This window comes from Zootoca vivipara, chromosome 13 (assembly GCF_963506605.1).
Source record: "Zootoca vivipara chromosome 13, rZooViv1.1, whole genome shotgun sequence".
NCBI lineage: Eukaryota > Metazoa > Chordata > Lepidosauria > Squamata > Lacertidae > Zootoca > Zootoca vivipara.
Genome location: NC_083288.1, coordinates 24,599,383 through 24,619,744, shown reverse-complemented (window position 1 = coordinate 24,619,744; position 20,362 = coordinate 24,599,383). Strand labels below are relative to the sequence as shown.

Genomic DNA, 20,362 nt, shown 5'->3' with positions numbered 1-20,362 from the left:
ATAACATCTTAGAGAAACAGAAGCAGGATGAAATCGGGGGCCTTGCGCAATGAACACAAGTTGTTGTAAAACTCCAGATGGCAAGATGGCCTTCAGCATCCATTGGGAGGAGTGGAGGGAAGAGTCTGTAAACAGACCTTCCAAGGGAAGGAGGTTCCACAGCCTAAGGAGCCACCATGGAGAAGGCTCGTCCTTTGTACAATGGCAGGACACGGAGCAAAAAAACCCTGCAAATATCTCAATGGTCTAGCAACCTCCTTTGGAAACAAGAAGTCCTTCTGATACCCTGGATGCAAGTTGCTTTGGGATTTGAAACAAACTGGGAGCCAGAGTAGTTCAAAAAATAGAAGAGCAATGGCTTCCACTTGGTGGACCCCAGGGAAAAAGCACTTGGCACCAGTTGTAGTTTCCAGACATACTTCCATGTAGAGCTTACTAGTCTAACCTTAGATGTGACCAAAGCATGAGTGATAGTGGCTGTCTTCTTCAGGAAGGGCTGTGGTGTTGGTTTGTTTTGGGGTTGTTCTTTAATTGAGGCATTTTTATCCCACCTTCACTTCCATAAACTTAGGGCATGTTTACATTAGACTGGGAGAGAAAGGGGGGTGGAGAGAGTCTGACTGTCCTGTCACTCAGGAAGCTTCATGGCTAAGTAGAGATTTGAGCCTCAGGTCCAGTGCTCTAACCACTACACTAGGGGTCAGCAAACTTTTTCAGCAGGGGGCCGGTCCACTGTCCCTCAGACCTTGTGGGGGCGGACTGGACTATATTTTGAAGGGGAAAAAATACGAATGAATTCCTGTGCCCCACAAATAACCCAGAGATGCATTTTAAATAAAAGCACACATTCTACTCATGTAAAAACACGCTGGTTCCCAGACTGTCTGTGGGCCTGATTTAAGAAGGCGATTTGGGCCGGATCCGGCCCCCGGGTCTTAGTTTGCCTACCCATGCACTACACCAACCTGGTTCCACCTCCCCGAGCTGTGCAAAAGTACTTCTGGCTACAGCCACCACTTGAGCATCCAGGAGCACAGGATAATCCCAAAACATGTGCCAGACTCTTGAGAAGGAGGATCATCCCATCCGGAACAGGATAAATACCCATCATTAGGTGAGCTTCCCTGCTGGCCAGCAGAACCTCTGTCTCGCCTTCCATTGTTTCGCCTTCTCCTGTCCCCAGCTTCCTTTAGGCACCTTTTTCATTTTGCCTGCTGAAGGATCTATATAACTCCAGAGCTTGCGTGACTTTTATGCCAACAGATGTTCGATTCAGTAAAATTAAGCTCACCTTGTTCTGCTGTTTTTTTTGGCAAGAGGGAGCTCCCTCCTTAACTAATCCTGCAAGTTGGAATCCCTCAGAATTTTGGCTTCCCATTCCATTTGCTGTAACCCATCTCAGCCCCCTGCTTCCTTCTCTGAGATGGGAATAATATCCAGGCTTTTAGCTGCGTCCTGTTATAACCAGCCTAGAACTGCTTCCTTCTGCATTGGTGGCTAGGAGTCCAGATTCCCAGACTTTTTCTTCCTCGAGGGATCATCCGTAGGATATATTGCATTTTAAATGTCTTCTAAAAACCCTTTTCTACCTTGCGTCACACTTCTGCCCCATTTCTAACCAGCACCGAACATCTCTTTTGTCGCAACTGCGTTATCTCCCCCACCCACCCACCCACAAAGATGTGTGACATACTTTATAGGGGATTCCCTGCCTCATATCACAGGCACAAGATTGCACTATTGTAGTCAGTGTTAATTACCTTGGAGCAACCACACAACAACTATTCACACCCCTTTTGCCCTAGAAGCAAAAGAACCTAGAACCCTGGTTATTTTGCTAAACTCCATTGTTACGCAGATATGCACTCTGCGAAAGCACAGAGGCACTTTGGTCCGTATAATAACACTGTGTGTGTGTGTTCTGGCATTAAATTTCAGGTTTTGTTGTTGTTGTTGTTTTTAAGACAAGTGTCCGGATTGTTTTATCGTCCTCCTTCCCGAAAGCAAACCCCCTTCCCTTCCAGATCCAGGAATCCAGCAGCCTCACGTCACTACTGCACTGCCTCTCTTTCCCCCTCCCCACCCCACCACCCCACCCTGTTCTGTTGAGCTGCTGCGCCAAGCATGTAAAGCTCCTGGGATTGGCTGTGTCTGGCTCAATCCTACATCTTATTTCTCTGGCCTGAAAATGTCAAATCGCATATCGCTGTGGTGCTATCCCACCCTTGCGGAGAGCATGCTGGAGGCGGCTTCCAAAGCTTCCAGGCCTTCGGGCATCCCCGTTTGGGGTTACTCTTCCCTACTGGGCTGTCCTGTTCCCACTTCTCAGTGTTTCTCAGGGAGGGTATCTTACGTAAAGGCATTACGCTTGCAAAATCTGCCTGCTAAAATATGAGCAGCTGAGCAGCATCCCTCCAGGACAGAGCGCTGGGGCAGCTCAGGCTCCAATCCTGCTGTTGAAACCACAGAATGGTTTTCCCAGGAGGCCAGCTGACATTTTTACTGGGATTTGCCTCTGATTAGCAGCCGTTGCATGATCTGTGGGGGCCCACCCCACCCCAGATTTCTAAGTTCATTCAAGACGAAACCCCAAATTCAGTGCAAAGGATAAAAATCGATAACCAAGCAGCAATTGTTTTAGAATACTGTATAATCTTCCGTGCATCCTGCATTAGTATCCCTGCAGAGAATTTGGAAGGTTTTTTTCTTTTCTTTTCTTTAGGGCAGTTAATAGTAGGCAGAACCAAGTAAGATATTTTTGTGAGCAAATGTCTCAAGAGCACATACCCATGCTCCTTCCTTGTCTTGCGCCTATTTCCCATCACGTGGAAACGCAAATGTGTGAATGGACCATGTCACAGATCAAACGGCATGGACAGAGCTTTCATTTCTCCTCACATCACCTTGCATGCAATGTCCCCCCCCCCCCCCCCCGTGGAAACGGTTCACACATTCAGTTCCAGCCAAGCACTCAGTCCTCAAACATAGGGGAGACAAGTGGTGTATGAACACAAGGCCCATAAGTGGCATTATGAAAGTGAATTGGTCGGGTGATTTCATCATGTAGATTCCAGGCAGACTCAAAAATAAAAAAAGGCCGCTTCTTCTGCTTGCGTATTTAGGCCCTGAGAAGCTCACCTGATTTCTCTTTCTCTTTTTCTGCAGCCATTGAAACACAGAGCACCAGCTCGGAAGAGATTGTGCCCAGCCCTCCTTCACCGCCCCCACTGCCCCGAATCTACAAGCCCTGCTTTGTGTGCCAGGATAAGTCTTCTGGCTATCACTATGGGGTCAGCGCCTGTGAAGGATGCAAGGTGAGAACGGAAAGGGCAGCTGGGAAAGGATGAGACCTACCGTATATTCCGGCGTATAAGACGACTGGGCGTATAAGATGACCCCCAACTTTTCCAGTTAAAATATAGAGTTTGGGATATACTCACCATATAAGAAATATAACCCGGCGTATAAGACGACCCCCGACTTTTGAGAAGATTTTCCCCGGGTTAAAAAATAGTCTTATACGTATACATTGCAGGGGAAAGACATTGGGGGGGGGTGCCAATTGTTTGGGTCCTGTACAGTTTTTTAGCTGCCAAGACAGACCACAGGCCAAAGAGGGGCCATGAACATGGAACTCTTGAGAGAGGTACTGCGATCCTGGCTGGCGTGTCCCCCCCCCCCCCCAGGCCTTGTTGCTAGGCCCCATTGAAAGTCACACAAACACCCTGTTTCCCTGTTGCTACCACCTTCTCCCCAGCTATATATTTTATAGTGTCCCATAATAATTTGAGGCCACTAAGTTTAGGTTTTGCCCCTATCCCATAGGTATAGAGGGACAGAGCAGTGTTCATGCAGAGGTTAGAAGCCAAGCTCTCCATTCTTCTAGGCTAGGATGAATTTTTAGCATTATCGTTGTCATTGCTAATATTATTATTGTTAGAATTTATCACCTGCCCCTCACTCTAAGGTCCCGGGGTGGCTTACAATTTTAAAAGCCTCATTGATATTAAAGCACAATATTAAAAATAGTGCAAAACAACTTAAAATTACAAAAAACAACAAGAAGATGAGTCCTGAAAATATTACATCTCAAGTATCAAGAAGCGTGTCTTCAGCAGTCTTTGAAATTCCCCAGGTGCGTTTTGCTACTGGCATGTGTCCAATTGCCCCCACGTGGAGATTTCTGGGCACTAGGTTGGCAACCACAGTTTAAAAACCTCTGCCCTTAGTCCATGGTTTAGGCCATTTCCACTGTGTGCGTTTTTCCTTCTTGCATACTGAGACAGGCAAATTGTTATAAGTTCAGCAATGTAGTTGAGGTCATAGGATTGTAGTGTTGGAAGGGACCCCCAGGGTCATCTAGTCCAACCCCCGGCGAATAGATATTCCATCGTTGTGCCTATAGGGTTGCCATATTTTGAAAAGCAAAAAAAAAAGAGGACACACTTGCCGACTTCTACTTTTAACAATGGATTGTTAGGACGACCTTCATTTTACATACCCATGAAAAAGAGGACATGTCCTGGAAAAAGAGGACACATGCCAACCCTTATTGTTGATAGTTCTGGTTCTGCTTGTAACATGAGGACAGCTGGCATGGGCACAAGGGTGTGTTTTACTGTATTCATAAGAGTTGTGTTCACTCTTCTTTTTCAAAATTCCCGTTTATTCCTGTCTTTCTGCTAAGAGGATGAGCTCCAGTTGTTCTACCTGTGTGTGTGTGTGTGCGCACACACACACACACACACACGCACACACACACACGCACACACGGCCTCACTTGCACCGGGCTTGGCAGTGTGACCCTGCAGATCGGGCTGGAAGAGATCAGCCTGAGCGGGCAGGCGCTGTGCTATGTGCTCGGTCCCCACCAGCAAATCCCTTCCCTCTGGCTCATTAACACGAGGCCCTTTGTGCCTCTGGTAGCCTGGAAGAAAGGCCTTTCTCCTTCCCCGCCAGGAGTCTCCTAATCTCATTAGAGGGACGTGGCAATGTTGTCTTCGCTCCCCTCTGCCATTGAGTAGCCGGGTCTCTGCCATGGCCACCCCCGAAGCAATGAGCCTCAACTTCTGACTGCGTGCCTGTCCCACTTGGTTGCAGGCTCTCTCTTTTTTGGTTTAGCACTTAAGAGAACTGCTGACATTTGGTTCTCTTGAGAATGTGCAACATTGGGCTGTTTATATTCTGCACCCCAGTGTACTTTCACAGAGGAGGCGACAATCCTGAGAGTCTTGGGTTTCTAGTCTTCATGTGTAGAACAATATTTGCCCTTCCCTCTTACTCTAAAGGCCTACATTCTCTGAAGCCCTGACTTACTATAACATCAAATATATTCAATTTGCTTAGTTCTGAGAGTATAATTCAGGCTTCCTGGATTTCTTTGAGGTGGGGGCAGCAGTAGTGTGAGGGTAAAGGTAAAGGGACCCCTGACCATTAGGTCCAGTTGTGACCGACTCTGGGGTTGTGGTGCTCACCTCGAATTATTGGTCAAGGGAGCCGGCGTACAGCTTCTAGGTCATGTGGCCAGCATGACTAAGCCGCTTCTGGCGAACCAGAGCAACACACGGAAACGCCCTTTACCTTCCCACCGGAGTGGTACCTATTTATCTACTGGCACTTTGACGTGCTTTCGAACTGCTAGGTTGGCAGGAGCTGGCACCAAACAACGGGCGCTCACCCCGTTGCGGGGATTCAAACCGCCGACCTTCTGATCAGCAAGCCCTACACGACTCTGTGGTTTAACCCACAGTGCCACCTGTGTCCCTGGTATACCTAATTGCAAATTCAAATGTATCCCTATTGTGTTTTATGACTTCCTTGATATTATATGTGAGCTGGAACTGGTCTATGACCGAAATAATAAATTCAATTCATTTACTTCTGGTAAATGGGCCACCATTAGCCTCTAGAGGAACATGTCCCGGGCTTTTTAGACTCGTCTCCCCATGTGCTATCTGAAACCAAAGGAGCATATTGGTTGCCAGATGTGAAATATATTGGCATTATTTTCATCTCTCCTACCCCACTACTGTGCCCTGGGCAGGGCAGCTCTTAACATTTCAACAGCAGAAAAGGAAGAGCCTGTGGGGCCCTCTAGAGCAGTGGTCATCAACCCCCGGGCCATAGACCGGTACCGGTCCGTGGATCAATTGGTACCGGGCCGCCCAAGGAACATTAAATACAATTAAATTAAAATTATTAAATCAAAACAATATAAATAAAATATAAACAATCAACGTCCCCCCCCCCAGCGGGCCGCAGTAAAATTACCAAACGTTGACTGGTCCACGGCGATAAAAAGGTTGGGGAGCACTGCTCTAGAGGATGTTGGACTCCAAGTCCCATCAGCCCCAGCCAGTGGTCAAGGATGATGGGAGTTGTAGTCAGTGGCACCTGTGGGGGCAAGGCTGCAGGTTTCCAACCCCTGCTGTAGTAATTTTTTTTTAGCATGTGCAAAGCGCTTCATGTGCATTCTTTGTTTGTTTGTTTGTTTACTCACTCACTTGAAAGGATTTATACCCTGCTCTTGAGCCAGGAAAGCTCACTCCCAGAGCGTCCTTGCAAATCAATAAGAATAACACAGCCCCTTCCTTCAGACTTATGATATAAAAAGGCAGGACATAGAAGCAGGGTGGTGTTGGGGAAGGACACACACACACACCATCCGGTCTCTGGGGAGCCAATCACACGGCAGCAACACTGGCAGAGCCCAGTGGGGGGCTGAAAGTGAGGGAAGGAAGGGTCTGCCTTGGTCTCATGCCTTGCTTCCCCCCTCTTCTTCTCCCCCCCCCTTTTACAGGGCTTTTTCCGCCGCAGCATCCAGAAGAACATGGTGTACACCTGTCACCGCGACAAGAACTGCATCATCAACAAAGTGACGCGGAACCGCTGTCAATACTGCCGCCTGCAGAAGTGCTTCGAAGTTGGCATGTCCAAGGAGTGTAAGTGGAGAGGAAGCGAAGCTGCTATGCATCCTCTTAAAGCAGTGGTGGGCAAACTTGGGCCTCCAGCTGTTTTTGGCTACAATTGCCATCATCCCTGACAACTTGTCCTGTTAGCTAGGGATGATGGGAGTTGTAGTCCAAAAACAGCTGGAGGCCCAAGTTTGCCCACCACTGTCTTAAAGTAACAGGTCCTCACCCCCACCCTGAATGCCTTTCCACATTCGAAACTCACAAGGGCCATTGAGCAAAGTCAACGGGTTGGGGAGATCCTGATTCGAATCTCCACGAAGGCTGTTGGCCATCCTTGTTGGCCAATCCACAGGCTGTGTCTCCCTTAATAACAGTAGAGCGTTTTCATATCATAATTCAAACCAGAGTGCTGCTGAGAGTCCCCTGTGATACGGAGGTCGAAGGGTGAGGGCTATAGTAGTCCTGGAAAGACTTTGGAGGAGGAAGAGGAAAGAGAAGACCTGATATGGAACAGAGTATGTAACAGGGGCCATTGACATAGTCACTTGCAGCAGGAGAGAAAAAAAAAGAAAAGAAAAAGGCAAGGGAGAGGAGAGAGCCAGGAATTGTTCATTTTTGAAAGTCAGATTTCTAGTCCTCAGGATTACAGAGGCAAATTCAAAGTTTTGTGGTTGTGTTGGCGAAAACTTCCAGGGTTTAGCAAAGAGAGGGTCGTACCCAGTGCTAGTTGTACTCAGAGGAGACTCAATCGAAATCGGTGACTCTAAGTTAGTCATGTCCCTTAATTTTAAGGGGCCTGTTCTGAACAGGGTTTGCGTTGGCTGCAACCCAGAATGTCTGAGCCGTGCATGACTGCTACACCTTCCTTGAGGTTTCAAGGCATGGTTATGGCTTCCCTGCCAATGCGCTCTCTACTTCCCACTCGGCCGTATCTTTCCTCCTGCACGACATCTCTTGTGGAAATAATAATAATAATAATGCAATGTTTGCATTTAAAAAAATAAATAAATCATCAAATTGACCAGTGCAAATATAGCATGTTGCAGTTGTATGGATATTTAGGAATTAGGTCCAGTTTCACATTTTGGGGGGGGGGAAGGGGAAGGGTTCCCCATTCTCACTGGTTCTTGGAGGGGGGAGCTCACCTCTCCTGCCCAACATGACTGCCCTCGCCCTCCTCCAACCTCCCCCCAAAACAGCTGCCATTGATATGGAGGGATTTTTCCAGCTTTCACCCCAAAGGGATGGTGCGTGGAGCTCGCCCCTCTGCTTTGTGCTAATTTTGAGGGTGTTTCCCCGGCAACCGGTGATTAATGATGTCAGAGATAAATGACGCAGACAGGGCCCTCCTGGCGTCTGCAGTGCCTAGTTGTCATGGCTCCCGACTGTAATGGGGGCGGGGGCGGAGGGAACCCCACTTCGCCATGACAACTCCAAGGGTGAGATTAATAAACCCTTGGGGTGGGGAAATAGCAGATTGATCCAGTCGAAAGGGAGGGTTGGATGGGTGGGGAATCGGTGGTTGATCTGGGACATTGGCGACCCTGCCCTCCCCAACCCCTTTTGCCTTTTAGGTGAGAAACAGGATAATGAAGAAATAGGGTAATCAGGGTGGGGTGGGGCAGGTATTATTCTGGCCTAGTCCCGGCCTTGCTCTCCACCCATTTTTGCTGAGTAGCAATATATAATCCTGGAGTCCCTTTTTAATGACCCACAGCCCATCTGTCGGCCCTGGAGATGTTGTAGAGAAAGATGACTTTGCTGACCAAATAATAGCTGGCGGGAGGACGACTCTCGTTGAATTCAGGTACAGAGCTAAGGCAGGGCAGGAACCGATGTCTTCATGAGATGTAGAACCACTCTTTTTTCCAGGGAGGAAGGGAATTCAAGTACAAACCAAACTGAAATGTTTGTTAGGGAGCGGGCGCAGAAAATGAGGAACGCGGGGGCACCTTTCCCAAAGCTGCTTTTAAGATGCGCCAACAACACACACACACACACACACAAACATTTCTCCTTGTGCCAGCTGCTTTTTCTCCCCCCAGCCCCTATGTGATGATGGATGCAGTATTTCCCCCCCGCCCCAACTGCTTGTCTGGACTGCGCTTTATTGAATTTACCAAGCAGACATGACTGATTTCCGAATTATCCCCCTCCCTCCCGCCCCCACCTCCTCCCTCAGGCAGGGCGGTGAAATGTACCAGCCCACTGTGAGCGAAAGACTCATCTGGCGTTGCCACCGCCTCACGATTTGTATTTATTTTATTAATATATAGATATGTGTGTGTGTGTGTTTTAAGGAAAAAGAAAAGCCCAAAAGGGCGCACACCAACCATACATTCCCACATGACTTCCTCCAGGAATTATCCTACTATGGAGTCCTGTGGAAGGATATAATGCCACAAGAGAGACAAAAAACAAAACAACGTACACAAAGCTTTGTGCTTGCCTTGATAAATCCCTTCCACGCAGACGCAACGCCACAAATCTGATGCATGTGGCCACGTCTTGTTGAGCAGCCCTTGGGTCTTAGTTCTGTAGTTTGTGAACAGTTTTTTTGTTCTATGTAGGTTAATTAAATTAGTTAAGAAGCTCTTGCTTGACTTTCTTTTGTCTGCTTGAATTTCTAACCTCTTCTCATGTTTAGGGTTCCTGGCAGGTTAGAGAGAGAGAGAGAGAGGGAAGACATGTAGGAAACAACCCATTTCAGATACCTTGGCACAACACAACAAACACTTAGTGATCCGCTCCCTTTGCTAGCTCCCCACCCCCATGTGCCAATAAACAGCCTGTGCAGAGAAGGTTGTGGACACTTCCTTAAGAGATTTGGGTGTTGGCGAGTTTCCAGTGGTAGAGAATTCCACCCCTGCCTGTCCTCACTGTCTGAGTTTGCAGAGTGGATGGTCCTCATGAGGACTATGCCCTTGGTAGGTCTTAGGGAGGAAGACATTTCAGGAACTAATGGCTGAAAGTGGAGCAGGACAAACAAGACGCAGGTTAGGATGGCAGGCTAGCTTAGGTCTGGAGGGTGGCCTGTCCTCCCTTCCTTTGGTGGGGTTGCACTCCCCCTGAAGGAAAATCCTTGCAATCTCATGTTCACCTGGACCCTTCTTTTCTGTTGGGTAGATAGATTTTTGTGTGTTGTGTACGCATGTGCAGGGCCTTATCAGTGGTGATTCTCAAGCTCTGTAACATGTGCCTCAAGAGCAAACACCTCAAACTGTTTGCTTCTTGACATTTCAGCTGCTGGTTAAAGTTTCTTTTTTTTAAAAAAATAATATTTTTATTGATTTTATAAAGAATTCATAAAAGAAAAGAATTAAAAAGACAATATAAAAATAAAAAAGATACAAAAATAGAAATAAAAAATAGCAAAAAGGACGTAAAAACAAAAAAACAAAAAATGATAATAACACATTCTTGTTAACATCTTATCATTGACCTCCCCGCCCCTCCCTTTCCCGATTCTTATTTTCCAGATCTTTTATACAGCTTTCGTAATACTTATACAAAATTAAACATTTACAATTCTTATTCTTCCATCATTACTATTTCCTTTCCAAATTTAAGCACCCTCCTGACTTCTTCTAATTATATCCTTTAGCCTCTATTTACTCTCTAGGAAATATATCGTGTTCCCAATCCTCCCTCTTTTTAAATAATTGTCATTCTTCTTGGTTTTTTCCCCTACCTCTCCTGGGAGCAATTCCCTCAAAGCCATCCCCAGATCCGTATTCCTTAAACCTTAATCCTTAGACCTTTCCATTTCTTAAACCTCATTGACCGTCCTTTGATTAATACTTCATAAAAAATAATACATTTTTACCCCACACCCTCCCTGGACCTCTCCTTCCCAAACCGCTCTCCCCTTTTCCTTTTTTGTTGTTTCTTATACTCAATCTGTTTCCCTCCCACATCTTCTTTTCCTTTGTCCCCCAATATCATCAAACTTCTGACTGGATTGTGTCCCCCTTCTCTCACTAGGGAGACACAGAACCAGTCCCAATCGTCATTTTCTACCACATCTTGATTGTCTCTGACTGGGGCCTGGTCTCCCTCTCTCACTGGCAGACCAGAACCCCAGACTTTGTCCCAGTCTGGAGAGTCTTGCATCCAATAGAGTTCTTTTTCGGCCACTCTCACTGGCTGCTCTTCATCCGACTGCTCCTTTTTTTCTTCTTCTTCTTGTAAATTTCCTCCGTGATCATCTTCTTCTTGCTGTTCTTCCTGTTCTTGTGGTAGGAAAGCTTCCACTTGGGGTTGTAAAGTCCTTTTGGGATAGCACAGTTCTTCAGTCATTTCTTGGATAAAATCCAAAATCTGTTGTACGGTGATCTCTTCCCCCTGCATGTCGGTTGTTTTGTCTGGCTAAGTCCTTTATCTTCTCGTATTACAGCAGGAAGCATATAGTGTGGTTCCCAGGGTGGTGCTAGTGTCCTTTGTTTGTTATGTTTACAATAAAAAAAAAGTCTCTTTTACACCCCACGGCCAAGATTTCTTGAGTCTCAGAGTCTCAAAGTCTCAAAGTAATACAAAATCACGCTATATTGTAACTATACTTCCAAAGTTCTCCGTTGCTGATACATTCTTTCCCCTCGTTTCCTCACTAGTTTCTCTGGTAATGGCTTCCAGAGTCCCGCTCCCAGGGTCCCGGGGGGAATCGTTTAATCTCACAACGTCCTTTGCAGAGATCTAAAATAAAATACTCTCTTCCCTCGGCTCTGCCCTAAGGGAAGGGTTCAAGTTAACTTTCTTAGAAGAGTTCGTATCCTTTCGTAAACACGGCTGCAGGCTAGTTAGCTGCTGGTTGGAATATCGGTAAGGGGGGGAGCGACCTCCGTTCCCTTGTAATTTAAACTCCCCTCCCGTGTCCAAATTCAAATCTCTCAAAGCCAATTCTTCTTTCTTTTTACTCACGGTCAAATTCTATTTTTGGAGGTATCTGCCGCTCTCCTGTCGTCGGATTGGAGCTTTCCGCCATCCAAGTAGCACTGGACCCAAGGCTCCATCGCGTTCTCTCTGCTCACGGTGCCCCCGAATAGAGGCTTTCCGGGCAGCGAATCGCAACTTAATGGGGCACAGCTGGGAAATCCAAGCCCCCAGAACGCACAATCTGGGGTTCTACGGGTGGTCGCGGCGCTCGCGCGACTCACCCCTCCCTTGGTGGCGGTGGGTGTCTCGGCGCCCGAGACGAACCCCGCCGAGCGACAATGGCGGCAAACCGGAAGTCCAGCTGCTGGTTAAAGTTTCATTGCTCATGAAGAAGACTCTTTAACGGTGGCTGGTCATTTTTTATACCGACACACGAAGCACCTCTCTCTCTCTCTCTCTCTCTCTCTCTCTCTCTCTCTGCTTTGTTCTTTGATAACTATTTCTAAGCATATATGTGATTTTTTTTCTTGAAATTACTTAAAAAAACTGATGATTGAATGTGATCTCAGGTGCTGCTTTTTTGGCAGCAAGGGAAAAAAGGTATAGAAGTGCTGAACTAAACAGACTGATATTGGAAGTAAGAATATAATGGTTAAATATTTCTGGGAGCAAAGAAAACCACACTTAGCTGGATAAATGTGTGGTTTCTGTTGCTTCGGCTGCCAGTCACTGAGGTCTGGAAGGGATGCACACACATGTGGGTATGTGGGCACACACACATGCTCCATAGATGCCAACTCCCAGATTGAAAAATCCGGGATGGGCACTGGAAGCCGCGCTGCGGTCATTTTGGAACTGGGCAGAGCAGCACCGGAAGTCGCTTCTACGCATGTTCTGCCCATTTCCAAAATGGCCACAGCGCCAGAAATCGCTTCTGCGCATGTCCAGAGACTCCAGACGGTAAGAATCCGGAGGATTTACGGGGTTTTTAAAAATCTGGGCTGCCAGCGGGAAACAGCTGGAAAAACGGGGGTTTCCCGGGGAATACGGGGGAATTGGCAGCTATGACATGCTTTTTTGCACATATTGCATGCACACACATCCATCATGAGACCAGGTTGTGTTTTCCTAGCTTCCCAGGGGCATGAAAAGCTGCCACATAGTAAACAAGATGCCTCATGGCAAGTTGTGGCATCAAGTAAATGATTTGGTGAATGAATACATTCTGTTTGCATTCCAGGACTGACGAAGGTAGGATTGGGAACGGATCCAATTTACTATAGAGGCAGGTAGGGGAGGTGTCTCCCTCCTCTCCTGCAACATCTAGTTGCGAACCAGTGTTAGAAACTCAGCTATATAAGTTAGGCGCCAAATGGCTCTTTAAACCAGGGTTACAGTCACCAAAACGGAAAGCCTAGTTGCCTTTTTGTGGTCCAGACAGCTCGAAAGTCATATTTTTCAATACAACTTTTTGGCTCCTGAAACCCCATTCTGATTGTGCAGATAAAAAGATCATGGGTAGAATTTTACAGCCAAATGCACCTGGCAAATTCCGAATGCTGTTGTGATCACTTTCTTGAGACCTCAGGAGCTATTTGATCTGCAGGCCCGCTTCCAGTTTGCACACTCGTTCTCCGATGTGACACACAGTGGCATGGATTGGGAAGGCTGATCTGTCAGTGGAGCTAGGGCAGGGTGGCCAACTGGTAGAAGGGTGCTGAGAGATGGCTTTCGGCTGAGGCATTTTTGTTGTATTTGTGTGTCTTTGTTTCTTGGATGCCTCCCTCGCGGAAGGGCTGCAGCTCGGTGGTGGGAGCACCCTTCTTCATTTGCAGAAGGCCCCAGGTTCAGTGGCCACCTGTCTTAGATGCTTTAGTTGAGATTCCTGCATTGCCGTGGGTTGGGGGTCCCTTCCAACTCTTTCATTGAATCCCTGGCACCTGCAGGTAGGGCTGGGAATACCCCCTGCCTGCATTAAATCCTTGCAGTTTTGTTGACAGTAACTGAGCTTGATGGACCAGTGGTGTCACTAAGTATCAGCCATCTCCTTTGGTTTCCATTCAAGTGCATTTCTTTTTCTTTTTCCATTTGTTGTTGTCGTTACATAATGAATCACAAATAATGGCCATGGCCAAAGATGGAGGAAGGGTGGGTGGGTTCTCCCTTAAGGGCTCTTCTTGATTTCTCACTCTCTCGGAAAGCGCCGATCCTCACTTTGCGATCCTCTCTTCTTTGCTTGCCCTCCTCTACAGCCGTCCGGAACGACAGGAACAAGAAGAAGAAAGACGCCCCCAAGCAGGAATGTTCGGAGAGCTACATCATCACGCCTGAGGTGGAGGACCTCATAGAGAAAGTGCGCAAAGCCCACCAGGAGACCTTCCCTGCCCTCTGCCAGCTGGGAAAGTACACCACGGTGAGTGGCAGCCCGAGGGAGGCAGTGGGAGGGGAGGAGGAAGTGTGAGCTGGAAGTGTTGATTGGTGCAGTTGGCGGGGAGGTGGGATCCATAGGCAGTCAGCTGGTGTGGGGTGGGGAACCTCAGCTGGGGCTATGAGAATTCTGCACTTAGAATTGTAGCGTTGGACATGGAGCGCGAAGGTCTCATGTAGTCCAACCCGCTGCAGTGTGGAGCTCGAACCCATGACCCTGAGATTAAGTGTCTCATGCTCTACTGACTGAGCTGGACAACTCCCTGAAATTCTGCTACAAAAACAAAACAAGCCATAACTCTGCAACCTTGATCAATTTTGCTAGTTGAGCACCTTGGTCCTTGCTGGTTTGCTTTCCATATTTTATCCCTCTGAAACTGCCTTTTGCAGAGTCCAGACTAATTGTCCGTCCAATCCACATGGAGCAGCTCTTCAGAAAAGGTCTTTCCACATCACTTCCTTCATGATCCTTTTAACCAGGGGTGGAATATGAGATATTTGCAATGGCCCATTCTGTCTTCCGCTAGCTGGACTACGCAGCTCCACACTCCTTGCTTCTGAGTTTCCCCTGGGCGCTTGCCACATTACTTAGGCACCTCTATCCAGCCACAAGGGCAAGGAACCTGCTTGTGTTGTTTTATAAATTCATCCTGTCTTTTAGTACAGTGCCTACACAAGGCAGCTTCCAGGACTGCTCAGGTGAAAGCTGAGTCTCTCAAGAGGAGCTGCTTAGTTAGGCCAGCAGTTCAGAAAGATGGCAGAAAACAAGTCCCAGCCCAATATGTGCAGATGTGGCACTCATGAAATGTTCATTTGCATTTGTAACAGCTGTCCAGAGTTGGAAGATGCTACTTTTAAAGATAGTCCCCAAAATGACAGAGAAACACAAAACTATAATAAATTATTCTCCTTACCTGCACCTGGATTTTATGTTTTCATGCATTGTTGTACAGTGGTACCTCGGTTTACAAACTTAATCCATTCCGGAAGTCCGTTCTTAAACTGAAACCCGTTCTTAAACCAAGGCGTGCTTTCCCTAATGTCTCTCGCCGCTGGTGCCCTTCCACCATTCGGCTTCTGTTCTTAGACCAAGGTAAAGTTCGCAAATCGGGATACTACTTCCGGTTTTGCGGAGTTCGAAAACTGAATAGTTCGTAAACAGGGCTGTTCTTAAACTGAGGTACCACTGTATAGTATAGTCCAGACAGTGTAGCCGGAGAATCGATTTCTTCTTAATCTGCCACTTCAAGAGAGAGAGAGTGCGTGTGTATTGGGGGGGGGGTTGGAATCCAACCCCCACCTTTTTTGGCCCCAGTCTCAAATGCATTCAGCTCTCCCTCTTTTCTTTTCCTTTCTGTCTTTTCATGTGTTTCTGGTCTCTTCTCCTCCCTGCTCCACAGAACAACAGTTCGGATCAGCGGGTCTCTCTCGACATCGACCTGTGGGACAAGTTTAGTGAGTTGTCCACAAAGTGTATCATCAAGACAGTCGAATTCGCCAAGCAGTTGCCGGGCTTCACCACACTCACCATCGCCGACCAGATCACGCTCCTGAAAGCCGCCTGTCTAGACATCCTGGTGAGTCCCACCCCTCTTTCAGACAGCGGCAAGTCATTGGAATCCTTGAACCTGTAGGGCAGACATCTTCAGCCTCTTCAGAACCAAAGACCATGCATTGGGGGACCCTTTTCTTTTTATCATTATGGTGGCCGTGCTGCCATTACTATCCACCCTAGATCAGTCCATGGTCCAGCAGTGGGTCCCAACACATTAGTGCAGTGTCTCCCAAGCTTGGGTCTCCAGCTGTTGCTGGACCACAACTCCCATGATCCCTAGCTAAGAGGACCAGTGGCCAGGGATGATGGGAACTGTAGTCCAAAACATCTGGAGGGCCTAAGTTTGGGGGTTCCTGCTATAAGGGGGTAGGGGAGCCTGAGTACATGAGAATTGTGGAGTTGGAAGGACTCTCAAGGATCATTTAGTCCAACTGCTGCAATGTAGGAATCACAGCTGAAGAATCCTTGGCAGGTAAGCTATCCAACCACTGCTTAAAAACCTCCCTGTAAGGAGAGTCCACAATCCATGCCACTGTCGGAACAGCGCTCTCTATCAAAAAGTTTTTTCCTAAAGTATAGCCAGAACCTCCTTTCTTGTACCTTGGATCCCAAACAACTTGGTACTCGGATGTTTTGGCTCCCGGACGCCACGAACCTGAAAGTGAGTGTTCTGGTTTGCGAACATTCTTTGGAACCCAAACATCTGACAGGGCTTCTGATTGGCTGCAGGAGCTTCCTGCAGCCAATCAGAAGCTGCGCTTTGGTTTCTGAACGTTCTGAAAGTCGAACGGACTTCTGGAACGGATTCCGTTTGACTTCCAAGATACGACTGTAGGTTGAATTGATTGGTTTGGGTCCTCCTACCCTCTGCAGCAGCAGAAAACAAGCTTGCTCCATCATCTGGTTCTCATCTCCTAAAAAAAGCACACAAATGAACCCATATCCACCACCTCATAGTAACTGATGCTTTGCGGAACGTGGAAGACATTGGGAGCCTATGTGTGTGATGCATGCCTCTCTCCCGCATGCTCCTTCCTAGATCCTACGGATATGCACGCGCTACACCCCAGAGCAGGACACCATGACGTTCTCGGACGGCCTGACGCTCAACCGCACTCAGATGCACAATGCAGGCTTCGGGCCCCTCACAGACCTGGTCTTCGCCTTCGCCAACCAGCTACTGCCACTCGAGATGGATGACGCCGAAACAGGGCTCCTCAGCGCTATCTGCCTCATATGCGGGGGTGAGCACTGTTAATGGGACTGAGAGCAGGACCGAGTCCTGGACTGATGTCCTCCGTTCTCAGGGTTTGGCTAGTGGGTGTGTATAGTCATAGTCGTAGCTCTGCACTGTGTGTGTGTGTGTGTGTGTGTGTGTGTGTGTGTGTGTGTTGTCCCTCAAACGCAGGCATCCCCAAACTTCAGCCCTCCAGATGTTTTGGACTACAATTCCCATCATCCCTGACCACTGGTCCTGTTAGCTAGGGATCATGGGAGTTGTAGGGCAAAACATCTGGAGGGCCGCAGTTTGGGGGTGCCTGCTCAAACGTGAAAAGGGAACAAGACCTGATAACGAAAAAAAAATTCCTTCCAGTAGCTCATACCAATAACAAACTTAGTTGAAAAACTTTTTTTATTTTGTTTCGACTACGTCAGACCAACACAGACCAACACAACCTGTAACTAAGACCTGATAAATCAGACATAACTAAAGTTTTGCAAAACCACAACTTCTTCACCCTGGGCCGCCCAGAGTTCCCTCAGAGGACACATTGATAGTTAAACTACTCGTGAGATTTGTAGCTCTATGAGGGAAATAATGGTCTCAGCAGCCTTAACAAACTACATTTCTCTTGACTGCTTAAAGTGGCATGATGTTGCTTTAAACATTGAGTGCCGATGGGGCCCGGGGGGGGGGAACGGGCCAGATTTTCCTAGAATTCAGATTCTAGGATTCTCCTTGCACTCAGAAGTGTTAAGTCCAGTTCCCCAGTGTTGGTTTCTTAAATTGGTTTTTGTTGTTTCCCTTGGGCGAGTGTTCCCAGAAGTGAATATTTGTAGTGATGGAAGCAGTCCAAAACTGTTTGCTTGAAATGAGAATCGCTGAAGGAAGACCTAATAAAAACCCCAGTTTATAACGGTCATTGGAATCCTGTAGCAAACATTTCCCTGAACCATTCCACCTAAATTTCTGTGACTTATCTCCCATCTTTCTTTAAAGCAAAACAAAGTAACTCCTTGGTACATAGACCAAACATGTCAAGAGTCTGGTCTCGTTCTCAGCCTTGATAAGCTATTTATTCATGTGCGGGGATTTTTTTAATTGAATTTTATTTTGCCAAGAGAGCACTAATGCATGTAAAACTCCCTCATCATCTTGCAGCCTGAAGTAATGTTAAAAGACCAGGAAATCATTTGCCATTTGCAGCTACTGAATGTTAAAACTCTAAAACTTGAGACTCAGCCATGGAGCTTTGAGTCAAGGCAAAATTATACAGTGGTGCCTCGCAAGATGAATTTTATTCGTTCCGCGAGTCAATTCGTTTTGCAAAAAATTCATCTTGCGAATCGTGTTTTCCCATAGGAATGCATTGAAATTTCTTTTTTTGCCCATAGGAATGCATTAATTAAATTTCAATGCATTCCTATGGGAAATCGCAATTCGCAAGATGAATTTTTCGCAAAACGAATTCGTCTTGCGAGTCACCATCAGATCATGATTCAAATTCGTCTTGCAGGGCATTCGTCTTGCGAGGTACCACTGTATTCACATGAACATGGATGGTTGTAAGCCAGCCCTCCTCCACAGGAGGTCTATGAGTGATGTTATATTTATTTTAGAGCAAAGTATTTGGGTGCAAACCCCCCTCCCAAAAAGAACTCTAGAAACCCAATCATGTCTGCTCTGGAAACCGGAACCACTTGGATTTACCTGCCATTGTTACTTTCTGAAGGTGCTGAGAATTGAGGCCCCCTGTGCCTTTGCACCAAAATACTGTTTCTGAGGTTCCTCTGAAGCAAGGGGAGGGGAAAGGGCCATAACAGGGTCACTTGTTGCAGTGAGATAGTTCTTGAGCCTTTCTTCACCTGATATTAAGTGCCTGGAAACTTCCATTTCACTGTATCTGAAGAAGTGTGCATGCACACGAAAGCTCATACCAAAATAAAAACTTAGTTGGTCTTTAAGGTGCTACTGAAGGATTTTTTTTTATTTTCCTTCACCTGATATTGTTCCTTTAGAAACATTTTTGTTGACTACAATCTGCGAATTATCGCAAACCCTTGCACATCTTCTATTTTGCCAGGGCCTTTTCATTAGGGAACATCCCTGTCCAACAGCACCATCTGGTGGCAGGAAGTTAGTTTGGTGGGAGGCATGAAACAATGCACTTTTTTTTAAAAAAAAAGCTTTTGATGAACGAGAGAAGATTTTTGCAAGGCTCGGCAGCGGGGAGGAGAGGTGGTGTTGCCTTCATGCGCTATGAGGTTCAGAATATTTTCAAACACCAATGCTAATGACTGAAAGGTTAGAGGAAGCTTGTTCCCCACATTGGTGACAATGCTGTCATGGAACTCACATGCACTGACTTTTACTGTGTAGGGAAGAGTGCGAAAACCGCATGTGCAGTTGCAATCTGTAGCTTTTAAGCATGCGCCAGTTGCACACCATGGCAATCTTGCTGTGTGCAGGCACTGGAAAGTCACAGCTTTCCCTAGCAGGTGTGCCTTTTTGCAAAACAGCCCCATGGTGCGATCATCACATGCGGCAAGCAACATGTATGGTGGTTTTTTTGTGGGTGGTTGTGTCTTTTTTAAGAAGTGATTTGGGTGTAGGAAACCCCATTGTGGCCCTCAAGTGTGAGATGTACCCCCTTACTCTAAATTCATTTGTGGAGCCTGGGGCTTAGAACAAGAGAAGGACATCGAAAACTGAGGAAAACTGGGGTCTCGAAACGCAGCAGCACGTGTGAATTCTGCATATGGATGGAAATTTTCTAGGCTTGTCCGGAACGCAGTGGTTCCCACGTGCTCGCAAATGGTCTTATGATCATGGTGTGTGTGCTTCTTTTCCACAGGTGTGAAAGAAGAAACTGCAGCCATGTAATTTCTGCCTGTTGTGCATCTTTTTAAAATGCAAAGCAATTTGGAGGGAGGGGAGGGAATAATGCCTTTCATATAGTCTGAGAAGTGACGTGTGTGTGTGTGTGTATCCATGTATTGTGATGCATGCATTGATAAATACAGTACAACACAAATTCCTTGTTAGGTTCATAGACAATGGCTCTTATTAGGCGCGTTTTTCTCTTATTTTTTTTGTATTCTGTGTGTTGTGCATATGTATTCTGTGCCCGTTGTTTCTCTAAGTGCCTCCCCTCCCTCTGCTCAGATCGGCAAGACCTGGAGCAGCCGGACCGTGTGGACAAATTGCAGGAGCCACTGTTGGAAGCCCTGAAAATCTACGTGAGGAAGAGGAGGCCTAGCAAGCCCCACATGTTCCCCAAGATGCTGATGAAGATCACGGACCTGAGAAGCATTAGCGCAAAGGGTGAGGGCAGGGCTCCGGGTTCTGCACAGGGAGTCTCTCTCTTCATTT

General features: G+C 47.0%; 1 protein-coding gene across 7 annotated transcripts in view; it reads left to right on the top strand.

Moving 5' to 3' along the window:
- Positions 1-20,362, top strand: part of RARA (retinoic acid receptor alpha) — a 203,360-nt gene that overhangs the window by 176,165 nt on the left and 6,833 nt on the right. For all 7 annotated transcript variants that reach the window (XM_035135758.2, XM_060281491.1, XM_035135759.2 and 4 more), the window contains 6 exons: positions 3,166-3,314; positions 6,800-6,941; positions 14,039-14,199; positions 15,614-15,790; positions 16,808-17,012; positions 20,156-20,314. In XM_035135758.2, the coding sequence (XP_034991649.1) occupies positions 3,166-3,314; positions 6,800-6,941; positions 14,039-14,199; positions 15,614-15,790; positions 16,808-17,012; positions 20,156-20,314 (993 nt within the window). The remainder of the gene's footprint in view (positions 1-3,165; positions 3,315-6,799; positions 6,942-14,038; positions 14,200-15,613; positions 15,791-16,807; positions 17,013-20,155; positions 20,315-20,362) is intronic.